Source organism: Dromaius novaehollandiae, chromosome 10, assembly GCF_036370855.1.
Source record: "Dromaius novaehollandiae isolate bDroNov1 chromosome 10, bDroNov1.hap1, whole genome shotgun sequence".
NCBI lineage: Eukaryota > Metazoa > Chordata > Aves > Casuariiformes > Dromaiidae > Dromaius > Dromaius novaehollandiae.
This window is the reverse complement of record NC_088107.1, coordinates 17,477,554-17,500,560: the sequence shown is the minus strand read 5'-3', so window position 1 is coordinate 17,500,560 and position 23,007 is coordinate 17,477,554. Positions and strand designations below refer to the sequence as shown.

The following is a 23,007-nucleotide window of genomic DNA, read 5'->3' as shown; positions in this document are numbered from 1 at the left end:
TTACTGCCAAAGTGTTGCAGTTCTACACTACAGCAGATAAAGTCTGATAACACTTAGGAGTCAGCCTTTTTGTGGAGAAAAGAGGAGAATGTAAACCAGAATTATTTTGGTTAATACTTAGAGGTGATTTTGATACAAGTTATATGGGCAGACTCCTTAATTGCACCTGATTATTGTTTAGCAACACCAGTGAGCATCACCAGCTGAGATTCTGGATTATCGTATATGGTGAATTTGCATATTCAAATTATGATGCAGGTGCACGTACACATCAGGGTAAGCATACTTTTCCTTGGCTTCATAGGAGGACTGCTAGAAGTGTGGAAGTCTTGTTGTGATTCCTGTAGACCTTATTGGCATTTGGACATTGTTTCTGCCATGTCTTCAGAGATGTGGTAGCCATTGGCAGTAGTATTAGTGAAATCGAGTCAAAATGATAATAGCAAAATTGTAGAAATGTAGAATTCACAGGATAGCTTTCAGCCTTCTACGCTGCTTCGGTTTCCTCCATGGAATTAAACACAACTGTCAAAAATAAGCATCTCCTTTCCCTTGATTTGGAGAACGTGTGCATTTTCAGATCTAGTTGAATTTAAAAAAAAAGAATGGACCTTGGGAGGAGGATCTTGACACTAGTAAGATTGTATAAACCTTCCTTACGATCTTGACCTGGGAAGCCTTAATGAATCTCTGCTGGCTCTAAGGGATTTCAAGTCAGATCCGTTATATAGGCTGATAAAAATGGAGTGAAAAAATCACACCAAAAAGTTTGTGCTATTTAAAGCGTTGTTCTCATTTTGTATGATTCAATATAGAATACTTTCTTGCTCTTCCCCCTCCTTCATTCTGCCTTTCCTCTTTTTTCCAGGTTTCCCTTTTTTCCCCTACTTTTTGTTCCTCCAGGCAAAAATGTAGCTGGTGTGTGGTTTTTAAATTTCTTCTTTGTTTTTTCAAAATGAACTTTTCAGTTTAATTAACTTTGGGAAATTTTAAGTTTGGGAAAAGAAAGGAAAAGATTTCTTTGCCAGCAAAGGAAAAAGGGACAGTAAATTAACAGTTTTGATGAAAAGCTGGAACATTTCAAAGTGCTTTTCAGTAAAGGTTTGGCTTGGTAAAAAACTCTGTTATCATAAATAAGTAAAAATGCTTCACCTGAGAACTGCCACCAACCCTCGTCCCAGATTTCCATTTAAGATGACTGAGAAAATGGAGATCCTTGAATTTGGACAGTATGGACACTGCTACTGTATCCCGTCAGGAAAGTGGAGGGGTCTTTATCGCATCTCCCCTCTCTGCTGGGCGGCGAGAGCAGGGGACGGGCGCGCTGCAGATGCCTCCTGGCCTGGAGCCACAGGGACTTTGTCCCCGTTCTGTCCGACGGATCTGACGGGAGGAGCTGCCTCACTTCATCCTCTTTGAGCACAGCCTATGCCTTAAAGCAGTTGTGTAAGCCTTTGAAATGGCTTTGGATGTGTAGTTTATTATCAGTGATGTCATGGCAGTGTATTCCTGTAAAAAACAAAAAAACAAAACAAAAAAGATCCCAGAAATCTGAAGACTGCAAGCTGCCTGTTCCTAAAATGTTTTCCTTAGATCTCAGAGAATAAAAGAACTTTTTCTGCAGTATTAATGTAAGTTAGCTGGCAAGGTGCAAGGCCTTCCTTGATAAAATTCTTGAGTAAATATTCTGTGGAAATCTTAATTTTCTATACTGAAATTGCTGTGTGTCAGCTAAAAGTTACTGTCAACCAGGACCATCCTTATTTTACTCAAAATGGTAGATATGAAGTAAAATTACTACAGAACTTTAGTGGAATAATATTTCGAATACATGGCTGAGTGTACTGATGTATTTTCTTTCTGTTTCTTGCTCACAAACACGTTACCTGTAGACTGCGTGACAAAGGAATTGTCGTGACATTGCATGACAATGGTTTCTGTAAACCCAGGATAAGATGTTTGAATTGCTAATTTCAAAATATGTTAAAACAACTGAAAACTTTTAAGAATTTAACATTCACCATTAAAACTATAGAGATTTTGAGCTCCAGGAGGTAACAGTGTGCAGCTAGTTAACAACAGATGTTAGACTTAGACTGCAAGTTGAAGTGCTTTCTAGTAGAACTAGAAAGCTGGAGAAAACTGAACATCAAGCCGGTGGCCTAAGAGCTCATGTCAACAACCGCATGAATCAGTATCACAGTCAGTGCAGGCTTTGGTAAATCCACATTTGAGGTATGTGAGCTTTAACTCTTATAAACTAACCCTTTTCTACACTCTTTTTTGACACAAATACCAACCAAAAAGAAAAAGATGCAGCTGAATATTCTCTGCAAATTACCTCTCTCTGTGAATTCAGGAACGTGACTTCTTTTGCCTTTACTCAGAGGTGTGCAGTTAGGCCTTTGTAAATGTGTAGACATGTATTTTTGGTCTAAGGAACAGAGAAATAGGTTTGGTAGAAAGATGAAGTTTCTGCACTGATAATTTGTGCCCTGCTTTCTCATATCTTGCCAGTAACATGGAAAAAACACTTTGCTGAAAGGCTGTGATCCTACTGGTGCTTGGTCTAGAGACACTGTTGTATACAGTACGTGCATGAGATAGAGTGGTAGCTTTCCTAGTTAAGCACAGATCTTCCGGAAAAGAATAGTGTGAACGCAGTATGGGTCCTGTTTAAAAAGTGCTTGCTTAAACCACCTGAATTTTGCCTTTTGACTGCTTCTGTTTTCGATTGCAGACACTGAGCATTAGAAATCGCTGACTGTCCTCAGCATAGTTGTATACTACATTTCCTCAAATTCTGAAGTATATTAGTATCAAAGTCAGTCAGTAAAGTTTTAGTTTAGAAACAGAGCTTTTGCTCGGAACAAGCACAGCTCATCCACGCATTTCAAAGACAAAACAACAAACACAAAATCTGGGAAGGAGAGCTAGTAAAAGGAGGAAAGCATTCCAGGAAGCATCTGTGGGAAGAAGTGTAAACTGTGTATCTGCTTGTCTCCTTAAATAACATTCCATTCATGTTTACTGCATTCTGTGGTAGAAACTTACTTACAGCCTAAGCTAAATGTTTCTCTTTCAGTTCACAGTTTATTTTCCTGTTCGTGTTTTTTTTCCCTGCTCACTTGCGAATGTCTACACTATGAAGGCTTCAACACCAAAAAATTATTAGCCATTTGGAGTTTTTTGTTGTAGGACAAACATCCTAAAAAAACTAAAATAGCCTAATTTTTTGTAAGGCCGTGGATAGCTTCAAGCGATTGAACTGGCAGTTGTGGATTGTGCCTTGAACCCTTCAGTTTGGCTGAGCCCTGTTTCTCTTTTAACCAAGTGGCTCCTATTACCATGGAGGTGCCTCCAGGCTTCACATGCCATTGCTGTGCCAGTGCAGGAGGAGGGGTTGCTCTTGCTTTACATGATATAAACATGGCACAGAGCGAGTCAGCAGAATTTGGGACTACCTTCTAAAGAGAATTAAAACAAATTCTATATGGGCAGAGATTGGAAAACTTTTGTAGAAATGAGAAAGGGATTGTGTGTGGTTGAAGGAGTTACACAGATCTTTTTCAACCTAATAAATAGAACTGTAGGAGTTGTGCTCCTGTTTGAATAAGTAAAAATTGACTCTTTCATTAAGTAGACACCGTAGCACCTTGCCCTTTTTCATCATTTTGGTAGTTGGTTTTCAACAGTAGTGAAGGTGAAGTTCCGTCTTTCTGCCCTCGTGTGAAAATTATGTAAAATTATGTATGAGCATTAAATGCGGAGAGCAGTAATTGTTAGCAGCTCTCCAGTAATGTTTAAAGTTTCACCTTATGAAGCTTCTCAAAACCCGGGTGAAGTGGATAATGTTCTCGTATCTTCACTCATGTGTGTCACTCATGACGTTAAACAACTCTAAGATAATGAGGCTAAATCTCTTTCCAGAAGCACAACAGGGGCCTGCATGAGAGGGCTAGATGACTGTTAAATTTTTCATCCTCTCAATACTGTGTTCCAGCCATTTGGCTGCGGTTTTTGAATTGCCTGAAGACTTAGGCTTGCTATTTGTAATCTCTGCACTGTAAAGATTTCAGGCAGGAAAAGTAGTGCGTTTTCTCAGCCTTTCCTGCAATGCCATGTTGTACTTTCTGTATTCGAAGCTCTTCCCTTAATGTTATAATGTAAACAGTGTGGCATTCAGCTTTCACTTGTGTTGGGATATTTTGGATAAAATCTTAGTCTAGATTTCCTTTTATGTTATGCTTTTCCTTTCTGCATCCGTGTTAGATCCTATTGCTATGAAAGGTTTATATTTGCAGTGCATCACCTAATTTTCGTTTTGTCATTTCAGGGTCACAGTACCCAGTTTTCCACTGTGTCAACAGAATCACTCATGAGGAGGTTCCTGAGGGTTACTGTGACAGCAGCACCAAGCCTATTCCAGAAGAGGAGGCCTGCAACCTCTTCCCATGTCCAGCTTTGTAAGACATTATGATTTAAGTTGAGTGAAATAAAGTTAATGTTATTGAAGTTTTGCATGTGAAAGAGGCTATTTCAAGTAGGAAACTGGTTTGAGCTACTTAAGTTCTTTGCTGTTGTTTCATGAAGTGCAGTGGATATTCTCCCTTAGCTATTGGTGGCCGCCTTCCCTTCACAGGTATTAACAGCATTCAGAGAACACGAAAGGGAAGTTGGCAGCAACTGAGTCTAGTAATTTCTCAAAGTTTGTGTGACTGTTCAGGCACGCACCATACCTGTGGTCTCTCTATGGGAATTTTTTTTTCCAAGTGACAGGCTTCTGCACGTGCCTGTCCGAAGAAGGGGCTCTGTAGGGTATCTCACTGCAGACTGGGTCAGTGTGCTGCAGTCCCCACCGATTCATTGCATGGTGTCATCGTTAGAGGTGAGATTGGCCTGGTGGTGCTCACAACAACTATTCCTCTCTCTTTGCTGGGGGCTGGTAGTTCTTCAACTCTAAGGCTGGATTCTAGTGATAGCCCTCATTTCCAGCACTCTGAATATCCCACCGGCTCAGGTGTGATTTTCTTCTGGAAAAACACTTCCATGAGGACACTGTAACTTGGAACAGCTAAGCAGCTACACATGTTACTAAAAAACTTCTTCGAAATAGAAAAAAAGGTCTGTTCACCCAGGCTGTGTATCAAGAAGAGAAAGGGGTTAAACCTAGTAGCCACTATAGAGAACCTTTCCTTCAGGTCAGCAGCTGTATTTTCTCCCTCTCCTGTGGTTATGTTCTTCAGTGCTTTTCCTCTGAGCAGTTACTGGCTGCCTTTCACCCCACAGAAATTGTTAATGGTGCAGTGCTGTTTGGGTGTCAGAGCTGCCTGACAAGGAGTTTCCTGTAGGTAGTCTGACGGTTAGATACTCAGAGAAACTCCTGAAGCACTTTCCGTGGAGATGTCTTCTATCACCAAACATTTTTCCCAGCTTTTTCTTTCTAACAGCTCATATTAATTCAGCTTCATTTATTCACACAGGATAATATCAAGAATGTAAATTGAGATAATTACTTATTAAAAAGAATACAGAGATTTCACTCACTTCCCACAAGAGTTCTGAAATAGTGTGTGAACAGTTCATATACTTCCCATATTTGTATGTGTACACACGCTTGCAACTAAAACTAAAAGGGGAAAATATGTATTTATACACAAGGGATTAAATAAATACAGTAAAATCTTTATTGGAATTAGAAGAATATATTTAGGGATTTTTTTCATCTGTAAAATTAAATGCATTTATTCATTGCTCAGCATTTGCCATTCCAGTTTTGTTGGTGAATTAGTGCCTGTAGACATTAGGAGCTTTTTGTGCTATTGCCTTTCTGAGCCTTTCTAGAGCGTTTGCTGAATTGTGTTCAGAAAAAGTCTGTAAACTTTATGCAACACAGATCTTAAAGTTTTAGGACGTGTCATTAGAGTAACAAAATACAGATTCTTAGAATACAAATAGCAATTTTTAGTGGATTAGTTAATGTACTATTAATTAAAGTATTGCCACTCAATTTTTGCACTATCAATAAATGTTATCGATAAATAATTTAGTTGATTAATTTATTAAAATCAATGCATAATTAATGCATATATTAATGAATGTTTTTTGAAGCCACTGTGCAATCTCTATGCATACCGTTTAGTATCAACCACTACAAGTAGACTGGTTGTAAATATATAATGGTCTCTTCATAACGGATTAAGTTAAGCATGCAGATGTTTAAGTCTTATTTTAAGATTCTGTCCCAGCTTCATAATCATGTCATTACAACTGTGTTCAGATTAGCGTTAGAGGAATCTTTACAAAACAAATTGCCTTCTTTTTTATTTCTTTCCTTTAGCTGGGATATAGGGGAGTGGTCTGAGTGCAGCAAAACATGTGGCCTTGGTATGCAGCATCGGCAAATCTTGTGTCGGCAAATGTATGCCAATCGTACCTTGACAGTTCAGCAGTACCGCTGCCATCACCTGGAGAAACCAGAGACAACCAGCACTTGCCAGCTGAAGATCTGCAGTGAATGGCAGATTCGGACAGAGTGGACTTCAGTAAGTAGGATTGATTAATTTGGGGTATAAAATCTTAGAAGAGAAGAAGAATGTTCTCTCAGATATTGCTAATCAAACATGAAATTTGGTTTTGTTTAAAACAAAGAAATGGAATGTAGAAAGATTTGAAAATAAGTGTGTCTTTGTTTAAAAAACCTGCATGATTATGACCATGAAAATTTACTATTTGTAACCAGAAAGAAACTGAAGAAGAACAATTGTATAGAACAAAACAGATATGTGCACAGAGGCAAACAAGCATTCTTAAAAAAAATTTTTTTTTTAATTCTGTGTGAAATAGAGTTGGGAGGGAGCTGATAGGTTTGCTTGTGGCAGCAGACTTACTGTTCTTTTCCTTAGCATGTAGAGTTTTGTTCCAAGACTTCAAGTTAACCTCACATATGTGTTCCCAGGGAGTCAGTAGTTGCTGTCACTGTACTTGGTGTGAGGCTGTGCCAAAGCTTTCAGATAGCATGGATGGTACAGATTTTAGCTTTAATTTCTGTGCCTTTTACAGGTTTGGCCAACAACCATCCTAAATACTCTTAAGGCCATCAGGTAGAGGGAGAAAATACTCTGCTGTGTTAGGTGTAGCGATATATAAATCTCATACATTTAGCCATGAAACAAACAAAATTAATAGAATTGCTGAGTTATGTGGGTGAATAGACCATGAAAAATCCAACTTAGCACTGGACCTAACCCTTCTCCTTCCTTCCAACCACAATACCTCCTTGCTCCCGATTCCCCCTGGCTGGTGGCTGTGCCGGAGCGTGCGGCAGCACAGACAGCATCGGCCGCAGGCTGGCTCCACTGGCCGGAGCAGAGCAGCTTCCCATGTGCACACTTCCAGTGGGGTCACGCCACAGATCTGTGTGGCTTTGAGCTTGGTGACTTAACTGTTTTTCTGAGGCTAATACGGACCCTGTTAGCTTTTATTCATGAAATATCAATGACGTGTTGATAAGTTCCTAGGATAAACATTACAGAAATACCTAAACAAATATAAAAATATGTTGGCTGATTAATGCATTATTCAGGATGCATTTAATAATCCGTCTTTAGATTATTTCATTGTTGCTGATGAGAAAGAGTAGCTAGTTTTGTGTCTTGCTATATTTTGAGTAGTATTTCAACATAAAAAGCTTTACTGCATACTGTGAAGCAAACTAAACAAATAGGTTTTAGAAATTGTAACTGGTGGAATATAACAATAATTCTAGTAAAATTATGTGATTACTCCTGGAAGTAAAATTAAAGCTTTTGGCATAAGGAAGACTCACTATAAGGAAAGAAGCAGTTAAGTTTGGAAACTGTGGTTTTAGTAGAATATTTATTTGTGTTAGCCTACTGAAGCTGAAATTAGGTTTTCACTTTGGAGACAGCTCTGTGATCTTAAAAGCAAACCCATCTTAAGATTTCAGTGTGCTGACCGTTTTTCTGACAAACAAATGTCAAAAACTTTGATCTGAATCTGATTAGAAAAGACGGCACTGTGACAATTTTAAGCTTGGAGGCAGCAGACTAAACTCTGAGAGCTTCAGTTTTATGTTTAGCTTTTATATTACCTACTGGGTAATACAGAAGGGGTACCTACCCCTGGACAAGTCACCCTTTTTATGACATAGTAATAATAATGATGATTTCCTTTGTAACGCAGATTAAATTCACTGATAAACACAGCAGAAGAATGGAGTATTTGTTTTGATAAATCTTACTATGTCATCACTTAATGACTTCACATACCTGATCTGGGTTTTGGCAAGTGTTCTGGAGTGAACAGATGAAGAAATAGCTGCAGTTTGAAGATGAGGTCTATAAGGCATCTTGCCATAGGGAATACATTAGGCCTGGCAATGGTCTGTGATAAATAACTTTACCTGTAAATACAGTATACATGTTTAAGCATTCAGAACCAAGGAGACAACAGAATGAGGCTGCCTCTGCAATGTCAAGTAGGTATCTTTGTGTGGAGATTTTTAATCTCCAAATTCCACAGTAATTCTAGAGAATTTACAGGACTCATCAAAACATTTGATGTATATACATAGCAGAAAATGATGTTCCCTTTTGCTTGATGATCTGGACGCTTCGCGTCATCAGCTGGAGACATTAATAGCTGTCAGCGTTCTCTGAGGTTGGAGAAAATAGAGCAGAAGATGGTCTTTCCTTTTAACAGGGGTTAAAAGCTCTGTTTCTTTGCATTTCTCTTGCTTTTGCACAATTATGCAGAATATGTCAGCCTGCTCTCCGGATTCCAGCAGTTCATTTAGCGTGGCCATTGAGTGGAAGATACCGTTTCAGTTTGTTTTCCAAATGTATCTACGCAGTATACTGTAGAATATACTATAGACTGAGAATGTGATTGTAAAACTACTCAAGTGATTCCAGGGTAGTTCTACAGCTCCTGTGCATGTCTTAGTAGGAATAAATGAGCAGAATGTTCCCAACTCCAAGAAAAAAACCATGGCAATTCTTGCACAGAATCCTGATGCAACCTCCATTTTGTTACAGTGTTCAGTACCCTGTGGAGTGGGGCAGAGGACTCGAGATGTGAAATGTGTCAGCAACCTTGGAGACATTGTTGATGATGAGGAATGTAACATGAAGCTACGGCCAAATGACATTGAAAACTGCGACATGGGTCCATGTGCAAAGAGCTGGTTCCTTACAGAATGGAGTGACAGGGTAAGGCTTTCTGTTGACTTTATTGCTGCCAAATCTTCTAAAACAACCTAGGTGCATCAGAAAAAAAGATATACACATGTAAAAGGAATGGTCTTACTCTCTATAATTATACTTGATCTGTAAAACAGGCAAGTGCAAACAAAAAATAACGATCCCAAAGGCATTCTGAGTTTGTGTTAGATTCAAGAATCCATAGAAAGAACAAGAGCTTGGTTGCATGGCCAAACATCTGGATTTAAAACTGGATCTGAATCTCACCTTCCCAAAAGACTGGGTGTGTTGAGATTTATTTTTCTGCCTTGCTTAGCTCTGAGTCTCAAGATTCAGATTTTGAAAGTTTCCCTGCTGCTTTTTTGAAGGCATAGAGGTTTGAGATCTGATGTCTAGTTTATGCTCAGTCTATAAAACAGTGATCTTTCAGCTGCGAGAAGAGGGGAACACTCCACAAACTCAGCAAGGTTGATTCAGGCTTTCTGTGCTTTGTGAAGGTGGATATTATTTTTTATTCTAAGGAGTCAGATTCTCAGCATGAAAGCAATAAAAAGGGTGGTGATTTATCTTGTTTCATGATTGGACTCAAATAAGTTCTTTAATAGATACATATATGCTTTGATTAAAAGACTTGCAAATGTGGCTGAGACATGCCTGGTATTTTGGTCCCTCTTGTGGACCAGAAGCGATTTCATCTACAGGTAAGTTGAGCCTTCAGTCTATAAAATCCTGATCTAGCTCCCTTTTCTTCTTTGACTAGTTGTTACGGTAGGCAAATAGTCTCATTCATCAACTGAAACTGTAATATAACTTTGCAGATTTATTATTTAGACCATTCTTGATAGTATATCTGAGAACTAAGAAGGTCTGGCATGAAGGTGATACCCAATCAAAAGACTTTTGACATGTTTTAGATGCAGAGGAGGATGAGTTTCACAAATAGGACAGGTACCTGGTTTGTCTCATAATTTTAAAAAAGATGATCAGACTTTTGCTATAATTGGAGGGCTGCAAAACATCCAGCTTCCAGAGAACTCAAATAGCTTTTATAAAAAAGAGTCTTCACACAGTAATAGATTATTGTAGTTGTTATTTGAACTTTCATTGTTGTTCTTGTATAGCATGGCCAAAAAGTTAGCAGCTAAAGAATATGTTTAGTGCAAATGGCAGTGCACTAGTTCTTGCTCTAGTGCAAATGGCAATGCCTTTCTCTTTTTTCTCTTTTTTCTCTTTTTTCTCTTTTTTCTCTTTTTTCTCTTTTTTCTCTTTTTTCTCTTTTTTCTCTTTTTTCTCTTTTTTCTCTTTTTTCTCTTTTTTCTCTTTTTTCTCTTTTTTCTCTTTTTTCTCTTTTTTCTCTTTTTTCTCTTTTTTCTCTTTTTTCTCTTTTTTCTCTTTTTTCTCTTTTTTCTCTTTTTCTCTTCTCTCTCTTCTCTCCCCTCTCTCCCCTCTCTCCCCTCTCTCCCCTCTCTCCCCTCTCTCCCCTCTCTCCCCTCTCTCCCCTCTCTCCCCTCTCTCCCCTCTCTCCCCTCTCTCCCCTCTCTCCCCTCTCTCCCCTCTCTCCCCTCTCTCCCCTCTCTCCCCTCTCTCCCCTCTCTCCCCTCTCTCCCCTCTCTCCCCTCTCTCCCCTCTCTCCCCTCTCTCCCCTCTCTCCCCTCTCTCCCCTCTCTCCCCTCTCTCCCCTCTTTTCTTTTCTCTTTCTTTTTTCTTTTTTCCTTTTCTTTTTTCCTTTTCTTTTTTCCTTTTCTTTTTTCCTTTTCTTTTTTCCTTTTCTTTTTTCCTTTTCTTTTTTCCTTTTCTTTTTTCCTTTTCTTTTTTCCTTTTCTTTTTTCCTTTTCTTTTTTCCTTTTCTTTTTTCCTTTTCTTTTTTCCTTTTCTTTTTTCCTTTTCTTTTTTCCTTTTCTTTTTTCCTTTTCTTTTTTCCTTTTCTTTTTCTAGCTTGTAGAGACATATTAGTGCTATTAAAGTGGTATTTTACAAGTGAGAGAGAAAAAAGCATTCTAAAAGACATTGAAATTAAAAATAATCTTTCTCAGAAAAGCTGGTCCAGCTTTTCAGCTACTGTCAGCTGGTGCAGTTCCACCAAATAAAGCACACATATTCCAGTGAAGATGCTAGCATCATTTTTTTTGTTCTCCTACATCAATATTTTGTCCTCTGCAGAACTAAAAGTATAGCTTTGTAGCCAAGGATTTTTTATATTACTTTCTATATGCAGACCTGAAGGTTATGATTACAGAATGTTATTATGCTTATTTATATATATTACATGAGACCTAAAAATGAAGCAGATGATGTGGAAAATGTTGACGTTTTTTCTTACCACAAACATTTTAGGGTCAGAAAGTAAAGAATGGATTTTTTTATTTTTTCAGCTTATATAAGTGAACAAATTAATTATTTCCAAATGCTTGCTACTGTATCTGGCATTGTTCACCAGCACTTCTGCCAGAAATGGGTTTCGAATTTGATTCACAAAGAGAATGGAAGGAACTGCTTAATTCAGAAAAAAAAAATAAAGACAGATTCAGGCTAGAATATTCAAACTTGGATCTTATAAGTATCCAGTTTATACCTAACATACCTAAATAAGATGTTCAGGGGTGATGAACAGTAACGATTCTGAAGGAAATCGGTGGGATATGGGACTAGTCAGTAGCTTTGCAAAGTCAGGCCTTCAGCCATTAGCCTTTTTATTGCGCCTTTCAAGGGCTGTTTGCTGGGATCAGAAGTCTCTTTCTCTATAGTGGAGTGTGTTTCTGTTGAAAGATACTTAAGAGAAGAATTCTATCACAGAATGGAAATGGGCGTTCCCAGAGGTGTGGGCTTTGTATGTTTAATTTCCACAAACAATTCTTTAAAAGATACTTTAAGCCAAGCCACATTTCAGCAGTAAATATAGATCAGTGATGGGCAGCCCACAAATGGTTCAGATAAGCAGCCAAAAGTTCAAATTCTTAAAGAAGGCTTGTTCAGACCTCTCGAGTCTGCAACACTGGTGGAGATCTCAAAATAACAGACCTTCTTTGTGAGATTTATTACATGTCTACTTCAAGTCCCAGATGGAAATACCACAGAACAGTCTTTCCCATTGTATTTTGGCATTTTAGCTGTGGCTAGAAATAAGAGGTAAAAGAACTTATCATAATTTTTGAGAACTTTGGAGCTTTAAAATGGTTCTGTTCAAACTTGATTACAGCTGTAAAAGAAGGCCTAGTCTGTACTTTCCTGAACCGTTTTGCAAATACTTAATGTGTACTGATGCATGTGCAACAAACAGAGATTTCCAGAAGGCTTTCAAAGGTTGGTTAGGCACATACTTTCTGTTTCAGCAAGGGTTATATCAAAGTTACTTGTCTGGATCTATGTGACACATGGGGCATTTCAGTATAGGTTTGGATAATTAGTGAAGCACTAGGGAAAAACAGTATAGTAACATTAAAATTATGATTGTCTTTACTGCCACCAGCTGTTAAATTTCAGGGCTTGATAACTGTGATATATATTAGCATGTGTTTTCAAATCTGTTTACAGTACGTTGTCTTTTCAAAGGTTTGTGATAGCTAAAATACTGAACAAGGAAAACGGATTTAGAGCTAAAAATAATTTTAATAAACCCTTGCATAGTTCTAATTGATGGAAAATCAATTCAGTTCCTTTAATTATCTTTAATAGTTTCTGTGATTCTGAATGAGCAGAAACTATAATTAAAATATTCTAAACATAACTTTTACAATACAGTGTATATGCACTGAAAAGCTGCAGAGTAGAGAGTTGTGTGTAGTTCTGTCTCCTTCCCAGTGTGCACTCTATGTAGCTTTTCTCCATAAATAACACTTAGCTGTCTTCTCGCCATGTTCTCCTGTCTTGTTTTCCCCCAACACATATTTGTGTTTTATAGCCCACCTGTTTCCCCACATGGCATTGACCTTCTTGGATTCCATTTCTGCATAGACTGATTCCTGATACATATAATTAATCTTAAGTGAATAAAAAAACTTCTGTGTTCCTGAAATCAATAAATTTCTTGGATTTGAGTTATTTTGATAAATGAGTGTCAGAGCCCACTGTATATATATTACACAGTATCTTTTATATGCAAAGCTTATGAATGGTATGGCCACCATGGGCATAGTGATGTGCAGTGGAATACATACCTGGTGAAGGAAAGTGATTCATCCTTTAGAAACAAACCTTATTTTCTGAAGATGGTATGTTACTTATCTTTGAAGTAGATCTAAACACCATTATTTTCGAATCCCCCAGGCTCAATCTTGAGAGAAACATAAATGTTTATTCATTTCAGTGGGAAAGAAAGAATACAGATTAAAGTCTCCAGCAGCAAGACTCATCTTATTTTGTATCTACCTGTCTTTTTACTTTTATTGCTCTGTCTTCTGTATAAATGATAGATAATTAACTCACGTTTCACAGGCTTTGTCTGCTATGTGATCTCTCTTTGCCTGTAGACAATCTGGGCAAACCTTCATAATTTTTTTACATGAGTTTGTGCGAAGATGGCTTTGTGTCCCTCATAACTCTCCTGAGAGGTCATATGTGTTAAAGCTGCCGTGTTCCACCAAACTGCATCTGTTAATCAGGAGAGATCAATCTGTAAGGCTGGTGAACCTTACTGAACTTAAAGCAAAACTGGATTGGTAGGAGCAGATGAAATTCCTGCAAACATTTCGCATGACAGATTCTTTTGCAGCTGTAATTGCTGGAAAGTGAACATCTCCTGTGGGTCAGAAGCAGGAAACCTGCTTTCTCCTGGTTTACAGCAATGGGAAACGCACGAAAGTTTCCTTCCAACTAACTGGAGCATTTCTCTATTGCATTTTTGTTTAATCCTCATTGCCATGGCCTTTGTTCATTAGTTTCTCGTTTACATTGAGAGCATACCTAGAAAAGAAGCCAAAATACAAAAACTTCTTACATGTTAACGAGATTCTGAGGCCAAAATAAAATCTAGGGAAGAAAGAAGTGTTGCACATCAGGGAATAAATCAAAGCAGATCAAAAGCATGCTCTGGATCTCACACTTCATTAGAAGGAGTAACAGTAACGCTTCTATAGCAGCTTTCAACAGAATTCTAATGTGCTTCATAAAAATCAGTGCTTTATTCATCACAATCCTAAAAGATTACCTACAAGTACACTGGGTTTATTGACTAGTCAAAAGGTGTGGAACCACCAGTGAGTACTGTAGCTCACATTCTTCTTTCACTGTTTTTTCCTTAAATCTGGATATCTCTGATAAAATCACCTGGATCCTGGGAGGGGGCAAGAGAGGAGAGGGAGGCAGAGACCACTGCAGAGATGCAGGAGTTTGTGGAAGTGTTTTGCTATTTTTCATTACCACTGTTTGTTTGCTTATTTTCAGTTTGAAGTGAAACCAAGATAAAATATATCCCTCCCACTGATTTTGTTGTGTGGAACCCATATGGAAGCAGGAGTTTTACATTCTTTATGTATACATAGGTAACTCATTTTATGATTTGCACTGAAACGCAGACTAGGATAGTTTTGAAGGATACATTGATAGAAGAATGGCCAAGACCTACAGAAGCTTTTTTTTCCTCTCCAGCTGATCTCTCTTTGGCAAAACTCAATTGCTCTGGACTTTCTAAACAACATGGAACTACCAAAAGCAAATTGGTGTGTTTATAGGCAGATTGGCATGTTCTGGTGAGTACACAGTGCTGTCATATCTATGGATATAAAGGAAAGCCAGACAGTTTAATACTGGAAATTGTACACAGCAATTAGAATTACAGTAAAGCAAGCTAGTACTTCATCACAGAACATTAAGTACAAAGATACATTACAATATTAAAAATATTTGTATTCCCAATATTTATCTGTAACCTGTAGTTTCAGGTCTCCTCAGAGATTAAGCTGTGGAAGGTCTAACTTTTCCTAAATCAGATCACTGCAATGAAGGCACTACCATTTGCAGTTTTGAGTGTTTTAAAATCTTCACTGGTTATACTTCATTTCTAATTGTTATCCTGTTATTTCTGTTACTCTCACCACTATATCGCTATCTAATCACTTAGCAAGAACCCTCATAAACCTTCTGCTCAGTTTAGGAGACTTGATGTTTGGGAGGCACAGCTTTTTAGTACAGCAACCAACATTTCCTCTTAATTGCTCTACTTACTGACTTCATTCAGGCAAGTCTGAGTCATCATGTAGAGCCCAAACTGCCAGCCTTCTCCTTGCTTTTCACCTGCAGCCCACTTCTTTGAGTGTAGTGAATACATTTGAAAAGATTTAATACCCTATCTTTTTAATCTTCTAAGGTAGGTTCAGGTTTGTCCATGTAACCATGTATAGACATCTGGAGAGCTATCTTTGCTAATACACCAGACCAAATAGAGACCAACTCCAGTTTAGAAGCCTTCTCAACAGGATTAATTTTTCAGGCCCAGCCCTGCAGTGATTTGTATAACCACCTTCTATGCTTCAGAACTTGGATACATTTTGATGTACAATGCATTTGTGGGTTTTTTTTTAATATAAATTTATGTATATTTCTGCTAAGTCCTGCCAGGGAGCAGCAAGGACCAGCTGCTTCCTATGGGATGGAGAACTGAGGGCAGTAACGGGACTGAGAGGGCAGGGGCCTCGCCAGCCAGAGCCCCTCCCACAGTACTCAAGCCAGGGAGCAGGGCAGCCACCTGCAGATGGCAGCTGGGGCCAAGCAAGGGTCAAGATCATCAGGCAAGTTTGTGCTGATCAGGCAGGTCTGATGTCAAGCCAGGAAGTCAGTCCAAGGCTGAGAGTCCAGCACCAGCAAGCTGGAGACTCCTACAGCACAGCTCAGGCAGGGACTGAAGGCTTCAGTCTGAGCCTAAATGGTGCTCCTGGGCCCATGGGCAGGGTGTGGGAGGAGGACCCAGGTGAGGCTGGTCAGGGCCATTAAGGCCTATTAGTGCAGTCACAGCCCTGACAAGTCCTTGCAGCTCTAAGGGATAGTGTACGAGCTGTGTTTAGGAGTTATGAAGAAGTGTGTCCCATAATGTTACTTACTTCAGAGTCTATTAGCATGTGTAGAGTGTGTTAGTTACCAGAAGTACCAACAGTGTTACTGACTAAATACAAAGAAAGTAATAATGCCTAAGCAGAGGCAATCCTAGTCCAGCTGACGTGTTCAAAAATTTTAAGAACATGTTTCATAAGTATTGTTACCTTGGAAAGATAGCATGGATCTGCTAGACAAAATACAGGACCAGTCTGACTTCTGATCCAAGATCTGCTCTTTGCACAGATACACTGTCCGAGTGCATCTGTTTAAATCCATATATCAAAAGGTGTTATGGCCATGCTTTAGGGTATTTCTGACCCCTTTTCTAAAAGAAACAAGGCTGCACCCAACATCACCTCCTTTGAAAATGTGCCGCAGATCTTGCAGTTGAGGCAGGAAGTGAGCTCTTGAAATAATGCTTTGTTTCTTACCAGTAAATCATAGGTTACATAATCCTTTGAAAATCTATTCTGAAAGGGAGTCATACCCAGTTTTCTCAGAGTAGGTCAAATAATGCTAAGGGGTTTCATAAATGTATTTCAGACATGGATCTTCATTTTTATTGTTTGCATTATTGTAACATGATGATTCACAAAAACCTAAGTATCTTGTGGGGTGGTGCAGGCTAAAGTGGGGTAGACATAAATCCTGCACAAATGTGGGTACATTTTATTAGAACTCGATTGGTTGGTGTTTAATAACTTAAGCTAACAATGTTGTGTGAAATGACTGGACTTCTGGTACACTTCCTGCTCGTTCATACTTGTCCTACTTGAGGATAAAAGCTGGGGAGGATGAGCAATGCTGGCACATTAGTGAAAGGGAACTGGCACTGTTAAAGGGTTTTACTTGCTTTACCATGTCCTATGGATGAACACAAAAATTCAGGCTTCCTCTTGCAGCTTTTCAAGTTTGCAGGAACATGCATCATTTTCCTGGGCTGTTACTCTGACAACTATCAGAGTACTAGATTTTTTTTTTTTTTTATGGGAGTGGAAAGCTTCTGAAACTGAACTGTTGAGGGAAGGACAGAAAGAGGAGACAGGAAGAGGAGAAATGGCAAACTTCTTAAAAGGAGGGAGGGTATTCCACAGACTAACATTTCTGAAGGAATTTCAGCCAATTAAAACAAGTGAAACAAAATATCTTTAATAATAGGACCAGAATAGCGAAGTGGTAGTTTGTGAATATTCCTTTCAGATTTTGTAACTAAACATGTCATACAGTGTTAGGTTATGGAAGTTACAGGGTATTAATGCAACAACTTAATGGCACAAAATTGAAAGCAGTGGGTGTGTCAACTGTAAAAGCAGAAAGGAGAGAGTTCATGATCTAAACACTCCCTGCTGCTTGCCTTTGGCTTTGGAAGTTATGGCTTTCACACAGAAGATTTTTAGTGGAGAGGAAAAAAAACATGAAAAACCATACTAAACTCAGAAACATTCAGGTTTAAGTTTGCTATGCAAATCCTTTGAGGGTAGTTAATCTGTACTAAAATCTTACAGCAGAGGGTGGGACAGCCCTATACCTTACCATATGGTATTTCCTTTGTTATTTGATACATAAGCCTAGCTCATACATAATCGTTTTAAACATAAGACTATGGAGATTTTCTGGGTGATTTTATAGACTAAACTTGTTCCCAGCTCTGTTTGGTTTGTGAAGTATAAAGGCAAATTAGATTGTCAAATGAAAATTACTTAGAAATAAGAAAAGTATTTGCAGGATAGTTCCCTATGCAGTGTTGTAATTGAGCATACTTTCCTGGCATATGATATGATGAACAGCCACAAAACTTAGTTCTGTACAGTGGGTTTGAAAGGGGGCCATTTATGGGGCTCCGTTAAGCAGTCGATTTATCTAGGAGTGGGCAGTTTGAAGCAGGGGGAATGTATATAAAGGGGAAAAGGTTCACTACTGGCAACATTTGCATGATTCTTGTATTTTCAAGATGCTGTTGGTTTTCTGAATGGAGAGCAACTTGAAAAGACGTCCTTAGCCATCAAATTCAGTGTGCTGAGGAGATGAGTCTGACTATTATATACATCTGTGTGAAAGTGACTCCAAAATTTTGTTCTGCACCAACAAAAATAGACAAGGTTCATTGCATTATTTAGAGGCACAATTTAGGAGAAGCATAATTATTTCATCTTTCAGATTGAGTAATAAATCATTACAAACTGTGAGTTTTGTCCTATTCCAATGAAGCATCTGTTAAATTCTGAATTTCTAGGTATTCCAAAATTGGGTTTTTTTTGGTAAAAAAAAAATAATTTTTAAAAAAGTTGAATCACTTTTTTATTGCTTTTGGGGTTCCATTTTAGCAAAGCTTTGTCTTTCACCTTGTGAAAGAAACTGACTTGGTAACAGCAAAAACTGTTTTTTCTGTCCTGGATCTGTGGAAAACATACAACGTTATTGCATGTTCCCACACAACCAGTATTCCCACACAACCCTGGGTATGGTTAAAGAGTAGTTTGCAACCAATTGTGCATTCAGTCACTGGTGTCTCTCTTGCGAAGACTAGTGACTATATTTGTTAGTCCTGTTCTTAATAGCAGCATTGTCATAGCATCTGCTTTTCTTTAGTTCAACTACTGAATGTGAAGTCTTTTTATTATTACTGATGGGAGCCAACTCAAGATAGTGGGCCTGTCTGTGTGTCATTACCAGTTCTTTGAATCATTCTTAATCAATAAAAGAAAAAAAATCCCAATCCAGAGCTACCTGTTCATTCACAAGGGATGCTCTGTTCATTCTGGAAGTAATACACAGCTTCTCCTAACTAATTACGTGGTATGTTTAAAATAAAATCTTAAATGTAAATCAAGTGTATGTTTTGTTCAGTGTAACACATTCTTACTTGTGGTTTTCCTTGCATGTGTAATATAATATGATTGTTTGTAACTATTTAAATTCAATTATATGCACATCTTTCAGCAAGCTGCACATGTTTTTTCTTTATTTTTAATAGTCATGAAATGCCAAATGCATTTAAAAAAAGAAACAGGAAGGTTAAGAAAGAAATAAGAAATGAAAAAGAGTCTGTCGTATAAATTAATCATTTCTCTGGCATGTTTTGTTTTTTTAAACAGCAACAGTTTGATGCTGCCCAGAATGGTGGAATATCACAGACTTTCCCAATGAAGTAGATTAATGACCAAGCTGTAAAAGCATAAAGGTCCATGTTTGATGGAATTTATCCTGCATGATCTATGGGTCACATGCATACCATCTCCAGAAATGTGATACGTGAATCTGCATACCACTAGCAAGAGCTTTCAGAATTTACCAGCAAAAAGTTGAGAGTGGTGACTGTTAGTTACTGGGAAGACTTGTCATTATCAAGCAACATTGAATGGAAGTGAACATTTATGGCCAGCTGTTCTAAGGCTGTAACTAACAACTTAGCATTGAAACAGTTTGGGCAATAATTAGTGGTAGTCGTAATTGTATTTTGAGGATTTGTCTGAGCCTTTCGACACCACCTGTCACAAAATCTTATGTTTTTTCTACTTCATTGTGCTCTCACTCTCTACCCTCTATATGGAAAAGTGCCAGGATTCCCTATGCAGTCACCTTACTACCAATGTCTGCAGATTCTTCCAAGAAAGGTTTCCTTGCCTCATCCTTTTAACCAGCCTTTTTATCCTTTGAACTAAGAGTTTACCTAGCTGACAGCTTGGATGGTCAAAGGAGAAACTCACAGAAAAATTTGAAAGCCCAAACATAGTTTTGATTGCTCTCTGAAAAGCTGTTTGTTGAAATTATCCCTTCTTAGGCCTATTAATTGGTATGCAGGAAGATAAATAAAAGGCAAACTGAAAGTATTTATAGACAGGAAGAAGGAAGGAAATACAAGAAAGGTGTCTATTAAAAAAAACCCATAAATTTCTTTCTCAACTAATCTTTTCTTTCATTTGTACTGTGTTCAAAAGTATGAATCTGTAAGATGATCTGCTACAACTGGATAAGAAGTAAAAAAAAAAAAAAAGACTGAATAAATTCATTTACCTTTGCATGGTTCTTGCTTCTCCTCATTTCATTGTGCGGTCTGGAGGATGGAATAATGAGCGGCTTTGTCTTCTGCTCCCCAGTGTTCGGCAGAATGTGGGGATGGAGTCCGTACGCGCTCAGTGGTTTGTATGACCAACCATGTCAGCAGTCTGCCTCTGGAGGGCTGTGGGAATAACAGACCGTCTGAAACAACTCCCTGTAATAATGGCCCCTGTGCTGGTAAAGTGGAGTGGTTTGCTGGGAGCTGGACACAGGTAAGCTCCAGATCTAACACATGTATTTATTTTCTGTTGGAATCTTATTATTAAAAAAAAACTTTTTGTGCCATGAAAATGCGTGCCATAAAGTATACCTACGCCTCTGTGGAACAGTTGGGTAAGTTGCTTCTATATTTTACTGACCTACTTTTCTTCATCTGCTGTGTTTTATTAAAGAGCTTTGATTAAAATAAGATTTTATTTTTCTCTTCCTCTGTAGTTTCATTTTTTTTTCTCATTTACAGGCCAAGTTTACTTATAAAACAAAAGATGTCAGAAAGCTGCTTAGCATATTCAAGGAATGCTAAAGCAATGGATTTGCACCTTTTAAAGTTGAGCCTTTGTAGATCCTGCATGCCTGTAGGGATATATATAGGCCATAGCCAAAGCATAGAGTATGAGAAGATAAAAGCAGTGGCTAAAAACAAAAGTTGGCTTCAGTTTTGTTGTGCTGAATTTTGTAGTGATAGGTGAAAAGAACAAAACTTGGTTAGTGGCCAGTATAAATTCTTCCAGTGTTCTTTCTGATTCTAACCAAACACTACTGCCTCCAGGAGCAGAGGAGTTTTAGAAGTTGTCAGCTAGTCCCCTAAACATTTAAGAGCCTACTGTGTAGCCTATGGAGTCATTTGGACTGCTGATACTAGCATTTTATCAGTTTGTTAGGGAAAAGTCTGTCACCTGTGCTGTTAAGTCACTGCATTTCAGATTCCAAGATCCTTCCAGCTGATAAGCAGTTGGAAATTAGACTGTACAGCTGAGATGGGGATTAAAGGGCACCTATTACGCAAATGCTTTCAAGTATAAATGAAGTTATTTGTATTAAGAGTAATAAGAGATTCAGATTTAAAACAGTTGCAGTTTTAATAACAGATAAGGTCTAGGCTTTGTTACTTATACTGCTCCATGCAGGGGAATGGGAACTTTTTATCCATTCTTGCCACCACAGAGAGAAGTGTACAATAAGGTCATTACAACTCTCCCCATTCTGTTGATTAAGAAAGTTTCTTTCATTTAAAAATTCCTCTTCTTTTAAGCTAAATCACCTTACTTCTTTGCATGGGATTGCATTCTGTTTGGTGCATCTTAGGGGTACAAAGTCTTTGCTGAATAGTACCTGAAAGAAGAGTCTGACAAATCTGGTCTACCAGCCAAATCCTGACTTCTAAGTACTGACATCAAAGCGGACGGTTAGTAGACTGGAGCAGGGAGGATTGGTGGATGACCTTCTCCACTAAGCTTCTTTAGAGCAGAGGCTGAATATTGAGATAACATCTTTTGGAAGAACCATGAGAAGAGGGCAGGGACAGAGCTGTACAGGGTTAAAGGAAACAGTTACCTTTTTTTTGTAGAATTTATGTGGGTGCAGTAGTGGATTGGTCTGGAGCTTTTAGCTGCAGGAATCATATAGTTTCGAGCTCTTGCTGTTGTAAATCTAAGCCAGCATAGGTGCTATTTAAGGTATTGTAGATGACCTGTATATTGATTTTCTCAATAGACCTTGTGCTTTTTCATTAGTCTCAAGGCTTTTGTGGGTATCTGTTCAAGCGATCACAAATTCCACCCAAAATACAAACAAAATCCTTATTTTTAATAACATTCTATTGTTTTAGGCTAGAATAAGCCTTTGAAAATCATAGTCTTTTATGCAGTGTAGAAACCAATATGTTGCTGGAATCATCTTCTAAAAAACTTTTTAGAAGTGCCAGGAACAGTATTATGTGTGTATTTAACCTTTAAACAGGCAATAAGAGTCCATGTGAGTCAAATTTGCATTTCAGAACTGGAACCAACACTGCATCACAGATACTTGCAAACATTAAATAGACACTCTGGCAGATACAGACATTTTCTACAAACCGCACAGAATGTGGGGATTTGAAAAACTGCAGAAATATGCTTTAACCTTTATAACCCTCAAAGGTTTAGTGCACATAATCCTGCTTCAGCCAGAAGCAGTAACACTGTTTATGGAGAAAGTAAGTCTTGGTTCCCTTTTCACTAGAAAAATAAAAATCAGTTTCTTTTTGTAGCTACAGGTAAAACAACAGTTTTAGATTTCTCCAAGAGTGCACATTGTAGTCATATTTCTTTTTCTTCTTCTTTGTAATAATAGTTAGAAATACATTTTCAGTCTGTAGTACAACTTAGAATAAAAATTAACCACAATTTTAAACATGTTAGCCATTTTTAAGGTTAATAATCAAATATATAATACCTGACACAGTCACTACTCACTTGATAAATTAAATCATTACTGTATCCTTCAGCATTTTCTTGTCCTTGTTCCTAACTGGGACTGCTGGGTACTATGTTAGTATTACATACAAATAATAATAATAACCCAATGGAAATTTAGGCTACTATTCTGGGTTTGAGGGATAAAAACTTAAGGAATTAAGGAATACCTTTCCCTCTTCCTTTCTCCTCAAGTTATACATATAGCACTCTGTTCCTGATTGGCTTATTGCTTGGAGAAAGAG

At 38.1% G+C, this 23,007-nt stretch overlaps 1 protein-coding gene across 3 annotated transcripts in view; it reads left to right on the top strand.

Moving 5' to 3' along the window:
* The window catches only part of THSD4 (thrombospondin type 1 domain containing 4), a 448,823-nt gene that overhangs the window by 411,300 nt on the left and 14,516 nt on the right, over positions 1-23,007 (top strand). For all 3 annotated transcript variants that reach the window (XM_064517464.1, XM_064517462.1, XM_064517465.1), the window contains 4 exons: positions 4,337-4,466; positions 6,341-6,545; positions 9,060-9,233; positions 20,348-20,521. In XM_064517464.1, the coding sequence (XP_064373534.1) occupies positions 4,337-4,466; positions 6,341-6,545; positions 9,060-9,233; positions 20,348-20,521 (683 nt within the window). The remainder of the gene's footprint in view (positions 1-4,336; positions 4,467-6,340; positions 6,546-9,059; positions 9,234-20,347; positions 20,522-23,007) is intronic.